Source organism: Abramis brama (assembly GCF_963993115.1).
Source record: "Abramis brama genome assembly, chromosome: 5".
Classification (NCBI taxonomy): Eukaryota; Metazoa; Chordata; class Actinopteri; order Cypriniformes; family Leuciscidae; genus Abramis; species Abramis brama.
In genome coordinates this window covers 44371062-44386882 of record NC_139967.1, presented here as the reverse complement: position 1 = coordinate 44386882, position 15821 = coordinate 44371062, and the positions used below count along the sequence as shown (strand labels likewise).

The 15821-nt window shown below is 37.4% G+C and overlaps 1 protein-coding gene across 1 annotated transcript; it reads left to right on the top strand.

The window, feature by feature from the left end:
- The first annotated feature begins 2848 nt into the window (after positions 1–2848).
- Positions 2849–11188, top strand: rom1a (retinal outer segment membrane protein 1a). The gene is made up of 4 exons (XM_084113377.1): positions 2849–3420; positions 5022–5452; positions 6939–7185; positions 8660–11188. The coding sequence occupies exons 1-4, from the start codon at positions 3271–3273 to the stop codon at positions 8879–8881; spliced, it is 1050 nt and encodes a 349-aa protein (XP_083969503.1). The 5' UTR covers positions 2849–3270; the 3' UTR covers positions 8882–11188.
- The last annotated feature ends 4633 nt before the right edge of the window (positions 11189–15821 follow it).

The following is a 15821-nucleotide window of genomic DNA, read 5'->3' as shown; positions in this document are numbered from 1 at the left end:
AAAGAAAGTTGAAATGCATATTATACATTTTTATTTACTGTATATGAGTATACTATTTTTTATCTCATTTTATAATAGTTCATTTTATATTGCCCTTCGGTGTAAAAAAATGCATGATTAAAAGTAGTCTCCCAATTAATATGAATGTTGTTTAAAATAAGAATAAACTTACAGTACATGGAGTGTAACATGTCACACCACCAAACATTGAATAATTAGAATTCCCCAAAGTATTTCATGTCACTAGTTAGTATAGTCATTTTAAGAATTAAGCTGGAATTAGATATGGATTAAAGAACTGAAATTAAATCAAAAGCTAATGACCAAGAACGTTATTTTACATCCATGTAAGCACATCATGGTAACACTTTACAATAAGGTCTCATTTGTTAACATTAGTTAACGCATTAACTAACATAAACTAACACTGAGTATATTTTTACAGCATTTATTAACCTTTGTTAATGTTAAGTGAGAAAGTTCACAGTGCATTACCTAATGTTTACAGATAAAACTTTTGATTTTAAAAATGAATTAGAAAATTTTGAAATTATCACTAGCTAATATTGATAAATGCTTTTGAAGTATTGTGTATTGTTAGTTCATGGCTCAGTGGGTAGCACTGACACCTCACGGTAAGAGGGTCCCAACTGAGCCCGCAGTTTGCATGTTCTCGCAGTGTCAGCGAGCGGTTCCCCCGGGTCCTCTGGTTTCCCCCCACAAACCAAAAGACATGCAGGATAGGTGAATTGGAGAGACAATAACTGCATGTAGGTGATAATGGAAGTGTGTCTGGTGTCACACCCCTGAACACCCCCTGTCCAGGGTGTTTCCCCGCTTGTAAACTATATTTCAGTACTGACACTCTAGAGGGCGCAGGCTGATAGTGCATCATTACCGCATGGCACAAGCTAATTGGCCTCTGCTGATCCTGCAGTCAATGAGATTTCTTGCTCAGCATTTAAATAGTCTGGTTCATTGTTTGTTGTAGGCTAGTTCTGCTTTCTCTGAACCCCTCCACCTCCCCCAGCACCACCTGTCTAGATCTGCTCTTGATTTATGTATGTCTATTTATCCTGCAGAAGCATACCTTACATGCTCACATCAGCGTGTCTGTGTATAGCAGTAGCAAGTCCATATTTGCTTTGTAGCAGCAGCAGCATAGCAGATCCAGCCAGACCAAATACATTAACATTGCCATATTAAATAACATGCTAAGGGCCAGATTAACTAACAGCTTGTGCCAGTGCAAACCCTCTTTTGGCGTTAAAAATACTGTCAGGATTTACTAAAGACACAAAAAAATTGTGCCAAAAAATGTATTTCTTTGCGGCTGACTAATAATTAATTTATTACATTTATATAGCGCTTTTATAGGTACTCAAAGTGCTTTACCTATGGAAGGGGGGATCTCCTCAAACACCACCAATGTGCAGCACCACCTGGATGATTCGACGGCAGCCATATTGCGCCAGAACGCCCTCCACACACCCGCTTACTGGTGGAGAGGAGACAGTGATGAAGCCAATCAGCATATGGGGATGATTAGGAGGCCATGATGGATAGGAGGCCAATGGGCAAATTTGGCCAGGACGCCAGGGTTACACCCCTACTCTTTTTCCGAAGGACATCCTGGGATTTTTAATTACCACAGAGAGTCAGGACCTCGGTTTAACGTCTCATCCGAAGGACGGTGCTCTTTGACATTATAGTGTCCCCGTCACTTTACCGGGGCGTTAGGACCCACACAGACCACAGGGTGAGCGCCCCCTGCTGGCCTCACTAACACCTCTTCCAACAGAAACCTAGTTTTCCCAGGAGGTCTCCCATCCAGGTACTGACCAGGCTCAGCCATGCTTAGCTTCAGTTGGCAACCAGTCTTGGGCGACAGGGTGATATGGCTGCTGGCACAACTTTTGTAGGAGTTTCCCTTTCAGATGCTACATTTATGGGAGGAGAGTATTTAAATGAATCATGCAAGGTGATTTACTAAGGTTTGTGCCATTATTTACTGCCCAAAAAAAGCACGTCTCAAACCAGACGCTACCTGATAGATTGCGTTGGTCATTATGGAAAATATCCAGCTACATCTGTGTTCTTTAATTTGCGCATCGTCAGTAGATCACGCGCAGAACTTTCCATTCCCATCTGCGTTTTTATGGTTTTGCGCTCTCCCGCTAATTTGCCTTATTTAGTAAATCTGGCCCTAAAACTGTTTAGAGAGTTGTCATGATTTAATTTTTTTTATTGTAAACAAATTCGGTTCTCATAAAAGTTTTTGAATCCTTAATTTTTTAAGAGAAGTGAAGTTTGTTGATGCGTAACGTCCTGCTATCCTTCCCACAAATGGGTTGGGCAGAGCAGAAAATTGATGAAGATCGTTAATATATCACGTATAGTGTGAATTACAGTTCTTTTTTTCTATCAATCTAAATGGGTGTTTTTGTTTTTATATTTAAGCACAAGAACAGGATCTTCCATTTGGTTGCTCTCATGGCCGCCTATACTCAGGGAAGTCAGAATCTTCACCTCTAAACCGAGAGACACTCTAGAACTAGTCTGAACTTTAAAGGAAGGCAACGGTCCTAATAATTTCTACAGTCTACAAAATGCAGCACCGCATGCAGTCAAAATCTAACACCTATCAACTTTAAAGACAGCCACCTTTCTTCACGGCTGGCTATCATAACCCTTCCAATCTCTTCCTTGTCGTTATTCATCATCTTTATCCTCTACATATGTGACGCAATGCAGCGATGCACAGCTTGCTTTGCTGAGCAGACAGTGGCCTTGTTTCCCATTGGAGAGGGCCATTGTAATAGGATAGTTTATGGATTACAGGTAAGACGCACAAGACCTCTAACTTTGGCCAAATCCAGTGTGTCTCACCCAAGCATGGGCATGGAGGTGGAAGGGCACCACTGTCACCACTGAGTGGGCATCTGGCTCATTTTAGCATCGCTACGGGGGGATCACCACATAAAAATCTGGACTGACATTTGCTAACGGATTAAGTGACACCGACATACAGAATAGCGTCTGCGTTGTTTGGATGAAATTGAATTGAACAAACGAAGTGTAACGGATTGCACAAAGTTTTCTTTTTTTCTTTTTCTTTCCCGCAAAATTTGAGCCTCCAGAAGTCCAACCTGATTCTCAGGACTTCTCTCAAAGAGTTCACATATTGACAACGTTTGAACAGTTTTGTATTTTTTCACACTCTTCTAGTCTTCCCTTTTTCTCAAGTTTACATCATAATACTCTTTCACAATGGTTGTGGGTAAGATGAAGTTCACTTTTCAGAAAAGGGTGAAGTTGGCCCAGGGTTTGTGGCTGCTCTCATGGATGTCGACTGTGGGTGGAGCGGTTACCTTCACTTTAGGATGCTTCCTAAAGACTGAGCTTCGAAGGAGGGCAGAGGTATCCATTTAACCCTCATATTTTTCATTTGCTTGATGTTTTTTGCTAATAATTCCATGTATTATGCAATAATTTGCTTTGAGCTTTAAAATTGCCATTGACACATTCAGTGTTAGCAAATTAACTTTTTTGTGTAAAGGTGTTTTTTTTTTTTTTTTTTTAGTAGTGGCCTTGATTTAGTTTATGGAAGTTTATAGAATCTCTATTGTAAATTGACAAATTTCTTAATAATTAATAAATAACTATGTTAAGGGCTCAAACGATTCAGAAATATCTGCCATGGATTAACCCAAGTGAATCTAAATATTATCTAAGCCGGTCATAATTGGCTTAAGGAACTGTCCTTTGCAAATGAGCTCTTCAACCGTCTATGGGTCAAATTCAACTTGCTGATAAAGAGTGACATCTGTCTGAAGAGGGCCATACTTTTCTAGTTACTCACACCAATATTTTTATTGACACACACACACAAATACATTTTTTGCATGTTTTTCATTATATATTGAGTAAATAACCACTCCAAAAATGAGAATGATAATACTATGTGTAATAGAAAGGAAATTCTGATTTAAATATATATATATATTTTCTTTAAAGAAAGCAAGGAAAAATCCTTTGATGAAGCTTAGGGAGTTACTAATTGGTTTACAACAGTCCCAATGGATTATCAAATTCACTCGAATCTCTCTGTAAACATAATGGAAAACAAAGCCACAACTTAGTGCTTTTAATGTATCAACCAAAAGCTTTCTCTTATTCTCAAAAATGTATTGAACATACTTGACTAATTTAGGGGTTATTCTACACTGATTTATATATCTACTCTAATAAAAAATTGCTCACTCTCCAAAGATTGTTTAAAGGGACAGTTCACTCAAAAATGAAATTTATGCAATTAATTATTCACCCTCATGTCGTTCCAAACCCCTAAGTCTTTCGTTCATCTTTGGAACACAAATGAAGATATTTTTGATGAAATCTGAGAGCTTTCTGTCCCTCCATTGACAGATACGCAACTACCACTTTGACGCTTCAAAAAGTTCATAAAGAGATCGTAAAACTAATCTATATGAATTGAGTGGTTTAGTCCAAATTTTCTGAAGAGACTCGATCGCTTTATATGATTTTAAGCTTTTTTTCACATTTAAACATTGATCAGCGAACATAGAAGCTCAACCGAACCGGCTTGATGCGCAATAACAAACTTCATTGGTTCTTGTGGAAGCTCAAACGTGTTGCGTTTCAATCTGTTCATTATATAAAGCGATCGAGTCTCTTCAGAAAATTTGGACTAAACCGCTCAATTTATATGGATTAGTTTTACGATCTCTTTATGAACTTTTTGAAGCGTCAAAGTGGTAGTTGCATAGACTGTCAATGGAGGGACAGAAAGCTCTCCAATTTCATTAAAAAGCTCTTCATTTGTGTTCCGAAGATGAACGAAAGTCTTACGGGTTTGGAACGACATGAGGGCGAGTAATTAATGACAGAACTTTGATTTTTGAGTGAACTAACCCTTTAAGCAAACTCAATATACACAGTGAGCGCAATGCATTCTGAGCTCAAAATGGACTGACAAACAACATCCTCCTGTCCTTTAGGTAATGGACAACACAGACATCCACTGTGTGCCCAACACCTTGTTGATTGTGGGTCTGGCTTCAATGGGCATCAATTATTTTGCCAGTCGAATCTGCCAGGACGCCCTAGATGCGGGGCGTTTCCCACAATGGAAGACCTTCCTGAAGCCCTTCTATGGATGCTCGTTATTCTTCACCACCCTCATGCTGTTTTCAGTCATCTTGAGTTACGCCATGATGGGCAGCCTAGAAAAATCGCTGAAAATCGGCTTGAAGAATGGCATTCGCTTCTACAAGGACACCGACACCCCTGGCCGCTGCTACCAGAAGCAGACCATTGATCGCCTTCAGATGGAGTTCCAGTGCTGTGGAAACAGCGACTACAGGGATTGGTTTGAGGTGCAGTGGATCAGCAACCGCTACCTGGATTTCAGCTCTAAGGAGGTTAAGGAGTGAGTCAAAGGAAATGTCAATTAAAAGTGTTAAAGGGATACAGCAGTTCATCCAAGAATGAAAATTCTGACATAATTTACACAATTTCACGTAGTTCTAAATCTGTATGACATTCTGTCTTCTGCAGAACACAAAACTAGAACATATTTTGAAGAATGTTTCAACTCTTTTTGTCCATGCAATGATTTTGGGGTCGAAAACAACAGTGCACCCCATTGATTTTTATTGTATGGGCATTATCCAATAATCTTCCTTTGTGTTCCTCAGAATAAAGAATGGCATACAGGTTTAGAATATGGAAGAAGGAGAATTTTTCTTTTTTAAGCGCAGAGATAGTTTACCCAAAAATGCCCAATGCCATTTACCCAATTACCAAATAAAGGGATGGGTAAACTATCCCTTTATTTGGTAATTGGGTAAATGGTATTGGGCATTTTTGGGTAAACCATCTCTGCGCTTACTCTGATTAGGACACCTATGTGAACTTGAGGAGAACTTCAGACTTTATACTGAACTTCCACAAAAATCACTTTGAGACCAAAATGGCTTGGAAATGTGAAATTAGTTCTGAAAAATTGGTAGCACTTTATTTTACAGTCCTGTTCCCCATGTACATGTACTTATAGTAATTACAATAACTGGATAATAACTAGGTACTAACCCTGAACCTACCCCTAAACCTAACCTGAACCCATGTAGTTACCTTAGGGCCTGTTTACTCCTGGTCACTTCATGTGTTTTCAGAAAGCTATCCGATCGTGAAAAGACCAGGTGTAAATACCCTCTGAAACGCATTCGAGACGGATTTAAATCCAATTACTCAAACCACTTCATGAGGTGGTCTGAGACGCATTCCAGATGAAACTGGACAAGTGTAAATGCATCTGGTTGTTGAAACCACATATGTAAATTTTACTCCTCCCAACAATGCTAAAAAAATAAACGCGTGAGAGCGTGTTATTATAGGCTATATGACATGTTATAGCTATAGCTAGTTAATGCTATGAAGACAAAGGTCCAAACATTGACTCAGACATTCATGTCTGTTGTAATAAATGTACAGTCACATTAGTGAAATTTGTCAGCAAAAAGGTCCATTGTTTATTGTCAATAGTGTAGCGATGTAGCTCACAGAAAAGTCACTTTCAAACCAATCAGCTTTCTATTGGTCAATGTGGTCCATGTGACCAAATTGAACTGCAAAATCTGTGTGGGAGATTCCCAATTGCATGTATTACTATTATTGAAATGACTGCATTTCGCCAATGAAAATGTTAAATGTAACCGCACTGTATAAATGCACAAAGGCACAATTAAATAAAAAGCATAAAGTACAACTGAGGAAAATTTCAAGTTAAGATATTTTTTGGGAACTATTTGTAACTTTATGAGCAGCAATTTAGAACTATCTCATATGACCTGCCGTAATAGTTTTCAATCATTCAATGCTCATTTCTTCCATTTTCTTCATCTTCTATCCTCTAGCCGCATTAAGAGCAATGTGGATGGCCGTTACTTGGTTGATGGCGTGCCCTTCAGTTGCTGTAACCCTAGTTCTCCCAGACCCTGTATCCAATACAAAATCACCAACAACTCTGCCCACTACAACTACGAGCATGAGACCGAAGAACTCAACCTCTTCATTCGTGGTTGCAGAGAAGCCCTGGTCAACTATTACATGGGTCTGATGAACACCATTGGAGCTGCAGTTCTGTCTGTCTTTATGATTCAGGTACATTGTCACAGATTTGCATGTACGCAATGGACCTTAATCAGGGTAGACACAATATTTATTTAAACAAATTAAAATGAGAGGGATTAGTCTCACGTAGCCAGACCTTCAGTTTGATGGCAGAAGGTCTGTAGCTTTCATTGGCCAAGGACCAACCAAGAGGCCGTCTGACTGACATGTAAAGCAACTAATCACAGTTCGTTTTGTTCAGGGCCATGTTTAGGTCGTGAAAATGTAAAGTCGATGTCCCAACAATAACAGACCGGCGTGTAAAACTCTTGGAAGTATGCCGTCAACTTAGTTGATTTTGATAAGCGCTCATTGTCACAGTTGTAAACACGACAGCTTTCTTCTTCCATGAGGGGGTTTGGCATCACGAAGACTTTGGCATCACGAAGACTTTGTTTCCAGGTGAAACGTTAAAGAACGGAAATCCTGTAGAATTCAACCAATCAAATGACGACTTCGAAACTCCTAAAGTGTTTCCAGTTTTGAGTGCCATATGCATCAGACGCCCAGCCAACAGTGCGTGGGCATGACATAAGGCTGAGACTAGCGAGGGATGGACATACCAATGAATTCAGTGGATTGTAGTGTTGTGTATGGTAGAATAAGAAAATATTGAATCTTTCCAACAAATTTCCAAGATACAAAATAGCAACAAAAAAAAATGTTTTTTTAAAAATCGTATATAGTATGAGTTTTGAAAATCAAACCTGCACCTTTCAAGACAATACAGTAACCCACTGAATGGACATTGAACAGATCACCACTTTGTTTTCATTTGCGTTAAAATCAAATATGCTGTCCTAACTAATATCAGTTGGTTTGTGGACAACAAGGTTTAGCCAATTTCATTTCCCAGTTTAGTTTACTTAAATTTCTTTGTAAACTACCCATATGCTACAAAAGCTAAATTTAGTAACACTTTACAATTAGGTTATGTTTGTTTTGTTTTTTTAACTACACTAGTTAACACAAACCAACAATGAAAAAGTTCTAAAGCAGTTGTTAATCTTAGTTAATGCAAATTTCAACAATTACTAATGCATTATTAAAATGGTATCTGTTAATATTATTTAATGTAACTGAGATGACCTAACAATGAACAGCAGTATTTTTATTAACTAATGGGCACTTTTTGTAAAGTGTTACCATGAATTCATACATTACAGTTGATATGAATAAGTTCTGTCAAACAGTAATTCATTGCAGCGCATTCATTACAGTAACTGAAATATATTTGTGAAAACTGGGCTACCAAGTGTGGCAAAAAAAAAAAGGCCAAATTTCAGTTCATACATTAGGTTAGTATATATAATTTCAGATTGAACACAATATGACACCCAGAAATTCTTGTTAATAAATGTATTTTTAAGTTAATATTTTATAGATTGTATCTTGACTTCTACTATACCTGTACTAACCCGCCATTTCTACCCAATTTTCCATATCAATGGCATCTCGTCTACAGAGCTCAGTGTTGGCCAGTGTGCGCCTCCTGCAGACATCTATGGAGGCCATTGCTGGACAGGAGAATGTGGAGATCGACACCGAGGGCTACTTGCTTGAGAAAGGAGTGAAGGAGACCATCATGGAGTATTTGGATCCTGTGCTGAATCTCCTGTTGCTGAACCAGGTAACCCCTAATGAAGCCCAAGCCGAAGCAGGGGCGGCTGGAACGACCACCAGCTAAAGAGTCAGATTCATCTGACCACTGAAATCTGTCCAGCTGGAGGCTGAGAGTGCTGACAGCTAATCAATCAATTAATGTTTTGGTATTTTTATATACAAATATATATATATATACGTTTTATTGACCTAAACACACATCTCAAAGAGTTGTATACTTCATTAATACTCTAAAATGGTTGCTTCTGAAATAAATGAACAGCATCAAAATTTCACCCAATTTGGTGAGAAGTCTTTTGAATGATGAATGATTACACTGCCAATTCTGCAGCACTCTAATGATTTATTACCTTGGGGTGAGTAAACGTCTGTTCATTCCTGTCAGGAGAAACCTGGTGCAGCTCTGCCTGGGAAATGACTAGCAATGTGCTTAAATTTCCACCATGAATGGTTGAATAATTAAGTGTGACTGAGCAGTTGTCTTAACTGAAAGTTATATTACATCCTTTTCCCATTTACAAAATCATACACCTGTATACAGGCTGATTCAGTAATATACTACTGCTACCATATGGATGTTTGTAAATTATTGTAAACTGGAAAAACCGAAACATTCAAAACAATGCCCTTGTGAAAAAGAAATGTACTTGTAATATAATACTGATGAAATAAAAGGCCACTTAAGTTTCTTAAAGAGAGTACACTTTCAAGTACACTAAGTTATATTTGTCAAAATTACAAATTAAATTAAAGTACACTTATTTTGATGTGTTAACTAACATACTAGATCACATGTGAAGTACTTTATTATAATTATTTAAATTTAAATATACTAAATTGCAACTTGTATATCTAAATACATGACATACACATTTCAATAAAAAATTACATATTGAATGAGCATATTTTAGTTTACCATTCGACAGCACACTTTCAAAAATGACAGAAGTAATTATGAAATTACATAAAGATGTAAGTCCTACTTATATGGGTGAAAAAGCACTCTCAAGTTTAACTACTCATATTTAACATAAATTTAAACTAAATACATTTGTATTGTGTATAACATGAAATTAAATATCTGAAAACATTAAATTCAACTTGCACTTGATCATATTATTTAATTGATAAGTACTCCTTTTAAAAATATTCATAAAAGTACTTCTTTTTTACAAGGGTAAGCTCCTTCTAACAATAGTAGTTACACTCTGTACTACCTATGACACGATAAAGCTGTCTCTTCCAAAACAAATTTTGTTATAACCAGCCAACAATCTTGAGAAACGATAGAACACATTGATAATACTAGGTTTCTATTTCTTTGGCTTCACACTGGGTAGCTCCGCCCTCAGTGAAATCTCACTGGCCTAAAATCTTGAGAGGATTTCTCTGCAAAGTCAATTGCTGGAGCTTGAAGTCCAGCTGGATGTAATGGGTGGAGCTAGACAGTCCAACCACACCCTAAACCTACACATAACCCTATCACTAAACATAACTCCACCCATTAGGTGCAGAGGTGGAGCTGGAGGTCAAGCTCCACCCATTACGTCTAGAGGGGAGGAGCTAATAGCATTTGGCACTGCAGTGAGCACCACTTAGAAATCTCCACATTGCTGATTAAGGGGGCGTTTACACGACACCATGTTCAACTACAAATGGGAAATTTTGTATGCGTTTTAAACGTTTATTTTACATGTCAATGGCGTTTTAGGGCCTGGAAACGCAAACCTTTGAAAACAGGATTCAAAGTGCAAGTTTTGAAAACGATACTGTTCGTTTCTGTTTCTAAACTACAAATATGCGAATTTGTGAAAACACTGACGTCATGCGCATGCGTTTTACGTGTTCAGTCTCCGTAGGGACGTAGTGTTTATTTACAAAGTGACATCGCCAACTACTGGCCTAGCAGCAGAACACAGCGTTTTTAATCGTTTTCGCAGATCCGTGTGAACGGGATTGTTTTGACAACTTTGTCGCCTGTAGGTGAAAAATGCGAAGGGGGAACTTTTCTGTTTTTAGTACATCGTTGTCGTGTAAACGTACCCTAATAAATATGTTCTGATGGTTTTGATTGTAAGCAAATTATTTGATGCTGGAAATTATTAATTAAATTACAATAAATTTGAAATAAATTGTTATTAAAAATCTGAAGACAATTTCCATATTTTTTTCTCATTCAGTGTTAATTGCATGTTGTAAACATAAATACTTAATTGTCATTAAATAATTTTTGGTTTTGCATACAGCATGGAATTAAATGCATTGTAAGTGTTAAAAGATGGTGTAGATGATGCTCAATGCTCTGCTATGAAACACTGTACTGCACTCGCAGAAAATTACTGTCAGGTCTAATAAAATCTGACATTTTGAACTGCTTTGTTGAGTAGTGATATTTTGTGGAAATAGATGCATACCTCCATACTTCTGTCTTTTTATCGATTCTTTCTTTCAAACTTTCACAGGTACATACATAGGCTCTATACATTAGCATAGAGGTGCATTTATGCATACAATAAGCAAGCAGAAAGATCTGCACGATCATATGAGCTGGGTAGAAACGCACCCACTTTCTCATGTACATAGCTGGATGTCTGAGGCAGGTGCAAGATAATGAAAGATGATAGTTGATGACAGTATACAGTGAAAGCCCAGTGTGTCTGCGTCCTTTATCCTTTAACCTGCCCTAATCTGTTAATACACATACTGCTGCACCAGCACTCACACACACCGCATCCGATTATAACTAACACCAGGAGGGAAGATGAATGTCCAAACTCCAATTCATGTCAATCCATTTAGCCTATATATATATATATATATATATATATATATATAGAGTATACAACTTGCATTCAACTACAAGATTAGAATAATTAGGGTTTTTTACTGTTTTTTGAAAGAAGTCTATATGCTCACTGCTTTTCAAAAACACAGTTTAAAAATATTTAATATATTTTAAAATGTAATGTATTTGTCCTCAAATAAATGCATAAGATAATTATTTTAAAGATTTAAAAAATGTAATTTTCCCAAACGGTATAGAGAGATTTAAAACAACAACAAAAATGTGTGTATGCATGAACCCAGGGCCTAAAATTAACACTCGCCAAGCACCAAATGCAAGTAAAAATCAGTGTTTGCGAGTACATGAAACGGTCAAGTTGGCCGGTAACATTTTTATAAATTCTAACAATGCAAATATGTGAGAACATGAACATGAACAAACGTAAGCAATGCTCGTGACAGTTGACAGGCCAGTATAAGACTTGAGAAATTAGAAAATGCCGGACAGTCTGGAGCGGGAAGACAGGAGAAGGAGGATCTTGCTGGAAATTACCATTTGAACTCACCATTTGAGACAAAAGTCTCACCTCCGAGTCATCTACATTTCATTCCCTCATCCCTCACCCCCTGTCTCTCATACTCAGATCACCTGAATTCACCCAAGAAAATATATGGTTTAATGTGAATGATTATATTACACATATTTAGTATCATTTGAAATGTCTCAGTGCGACTGGTACAAATGTCTCATTTCCAAATAAGTAAAACAAAAGGTAATAAGGTTTTTAAGAGTTTAGAGAGAACTGGCAGACAAAGGAAGGTGGTCTCCTGACAAATGGTCTCCCATCCCCAAAAGGTGTCAACTCTGAATGTAAATTCCCATTGTTAGCAGATGTTTCCATGTGAAAGAAGTTTCTGTCTATATAGGGAAATGCAAGAGAAGATCGGGGCCTTTCTGTATTTCAGATTAGCCCGTGAGGCTGAGAGTAAGACTCTCATGTATAATGTCTCTCATGTCTCACTCTTCAAGTATAATGTTGGGTTCGCATCTCTTCTCATTATTCCAGAGCATTTGATGTTTTGTATCGATTATCTTTGAACTGATTATGAAATTGGCTTGATACATTTACCTGACATAATAAATTGTTGCATTTGATTATTCTAACTGACTTTGACATTATTTCCATTAAAGAGTTAAAAGGAATAGTCAAACATTCGCTCACATTTAATGATGCACAGATATCATTAAAACCTTTTCATTTATGGAGTCAGATGAAATAACGAGAGAATACATATTCAAATGTATTGCATTTAATCAAAAGATACTTTGCCTCGAGAAAAGACACGTAGAGACCTTCCGCTGGTCGGATGCCGGACTTTGGACCGATCAAGAGTGAGCCTACACCAGTGCTGTAACGTCATGAAAGTTTAAGCCTGCCCAATTTAAATATTCAAGCGCAAGAAGATGTGAAAGGGAACTCTATTCGTTAGATGCGCACTGTGCAAATATCCAATGCGTGCGCCCAGAAATCTGCATCTCTGAGTTCTCTTTCACGTCTTCTTGCTCTTGAACAGACATATTCAAACAAAATTATGTCAAAATTCCCGTCTTGGCAAGTATCATTATAAACATAACATGGTCAGTTATGTCTTAAGTGAACGTAAATAAAACGTGTGTGTGTAACAGTTTATTGGATCTGTGCAAGTGATTTTATAAGCTCTGTTTTTAATGTTAATCAAACAACAAAAGACAAAGAACAATCACTCATTGCTCTTGACTGAATAACTTTTGTAACTTTAATAAGGATTAAAGGGACAATGTGTAGCTTTTTAGGTATTTTATTATCTAAAATCAATATTTTTATTCATAAATATGCCCTCAATGGTGTACAAATACCTCTGCCAATGATCTGACTAATCCTCGTAAACGAAGAATTTATTATCTTTATATACATGGGACGGGTAGGTCCACGGAGGCTTCCATGTAGTTCCGCCATCTTGAAAAACTATAATAGCAGAGAGGGACAAAAAGTACTAGGCCAACGCGTTTCCACAACACGTTTTCGTTCAGAGCCAGCGTCACGTGACTGAAGCCAGCAGAAGCGGAGGAGCAGAGCAGCGAGAGGTGCTTGTCACTGCCCCGGTAAGTTTAAAAGGCTGCACTGCACGGTTATTTATACACCGTTCATTCATACATATGCTGAGTCACAGGATAAGGAGTCCTCGTTGTCGAAAAAGTCCAAAATAGACCGTAAAAGGAAATGTGACCGGAGATTACAAAAACAAGGGTTAATGTCGGGATAGCTAATGCAGGAGAAAGCTTTCAAAAGAGACGCTGAAGTTGCCTGCTTTCTTCTCGACAGGTAAGTCAATGTTACGGTCTTAATTACAAGCTTTTTTTTTCATTGCTTGGTTGTGTACTTTATTATATAGACAGTAGAACATTTATAGTTAAAAGTTAAACAGGCTCTTTGATGAATAGCAGCTATTGAGTAAAGTAACGTTAGAGAAGGCTCTGATGATGATGATATCTAACAATGCACATACTTCAAAAAATATAACGAATAAAGGCATTACTACTAATTACCATAGTTAATGTTTTTCACAGTCAGTAATTCATACTGTAACATTCTTTTTTTCGTTGTTTCAAGTTTCAGTTTGTTTTAAATAACAAACCTGTTCACCCGAAGGAAAACTCGAAGTGCTATTATAAGACATCCTGTCATAGCTTTTTGGTACATAACGGCTGCCGTAGATGCAACGTGCATTTGAAAAAGTGAGGCGCTGGAGAGCATAGATATCATATATAAAGGCTAGATGTCTTGTGCGCGCTGCTGGCCAATGGAGGTCGACGTCCGCACGTGGCGGCCATCTTGCGGCAGTGCGCTCGCTCACTCGTTTAATGGTGCAAATACTTTTAAATAACCATAACTTGCCCAATTTTCTACCGATTTTCAAACGGTTTGGTTTGTTATAAACGTCAGAGATGTAGTTATGACACTACATACATACACTGCATACATATGAAAAATTATAACATACATGTTCAAGCATTCGGAATTATAGCCACGTTAATAACGTTTGTAAGAAACCAAACCGTTTGTAAATCCGTCAATATTTCAGCGAGATATGAGGATTTGTGTGCATGCTGATCACTCACCTTAATGCACAGAGCACTGACATAAGATGGCCGAACGGTGATGCCGGAAGTGACTGCGCCATAAGACATCTAGCGTTTATATATGATATCTATGCTGGAGAGCATTATTCGTTTGAATGCAAAATACAATTTCACCACTAGATGGGAGAAATTCCTACACAATGTCCCTTTAATCTGTGTTTCATGGCTGGTAAAAATATTTATGGCTGATCCATTTTCTTAAGTCACCAGTCATTGGCAGATTTGGCAAAAAGTTAGCTTTAGGCCCTGCATGAACCTCTTATCCACCTTATTTTTCAACGTGGAAGTAAAGTGTTTTCTGTGAATGTGCAAGACTTTCAAAGAATATATAAGAATATATATTCAAGAATATATCAAAGTGCAGTAAATTGTAAAACTATTTGTGCCAAAAACCAGTGTGTTCATAATTAAGGTAATATGGTAAGAAATACCAGTTTGCAATATCAAGTAGCATAACGAGCTGTTTTGTACAGCTAAAAATAACTGAAAGCGAACGACACAGGAAGCCGCACCCGCACTTACCTGAAAAATAAGGTGAATAGCAAGGTATGTTGGCACACTCAAGGGTAAGTTGTAATAATGGAACAGTTAGAGGAATCATTCAAAACATAATGTCTTTTAAGTATAGCCTATTATAATACAAATAAATTGTTTTTTATTTCATATTCTATTTTTCAAATAACCTATAATACATTTGTTGTATATTGTCCTATAATGTTTTTTTTAGATAGTTTTATATAGTTTTGAAGTAAGCTATTCCTATTACTGTCAAGTTTCCTTTGTGACAACTTAACCCATATAGTGGGCCAAAATGCCTTGCTATAAGTGTTATGCATACAAGCATTTTTGTTTATTAACCTCTCTCATCTGTCAGCAATAGCAAGCCTAATCTGTACTAAATGTAATCTAAATGATAACAGCTCAAAATCGACCTTACAAATGACATAGAATGTAAATACAACTTGAGATCCAAAAAGGGCGTGCAAGATAAAGTGTCGTTAGTGGGAGAGGCTGTCCTTTAGTACGGGAGTTGTTAAGT

Coding starts and splice junctions, on each gene's coding strand:
- rom1a (XM_084113377.1), top strand. CDS start 3,271: ATGGTTGTGGGTAAGATGAAGTTCACTTTTCAGAAAAGGGTGAAGTTG. Junction 3,421..5,021: donor AGCTTCGAAGGAGGGCAGAG/GTATCCATTTAA, acceptor CCTGTCCTTTAG/GTAATGGACAACACAGACAT. Junction 7,186..8,659: donor TGTCTGTCTTTATGATTCAG/GTACATTGTCAC, acceptor TCTCGTCTACAG/AGCTCAGTGTTGGCCAGTGT.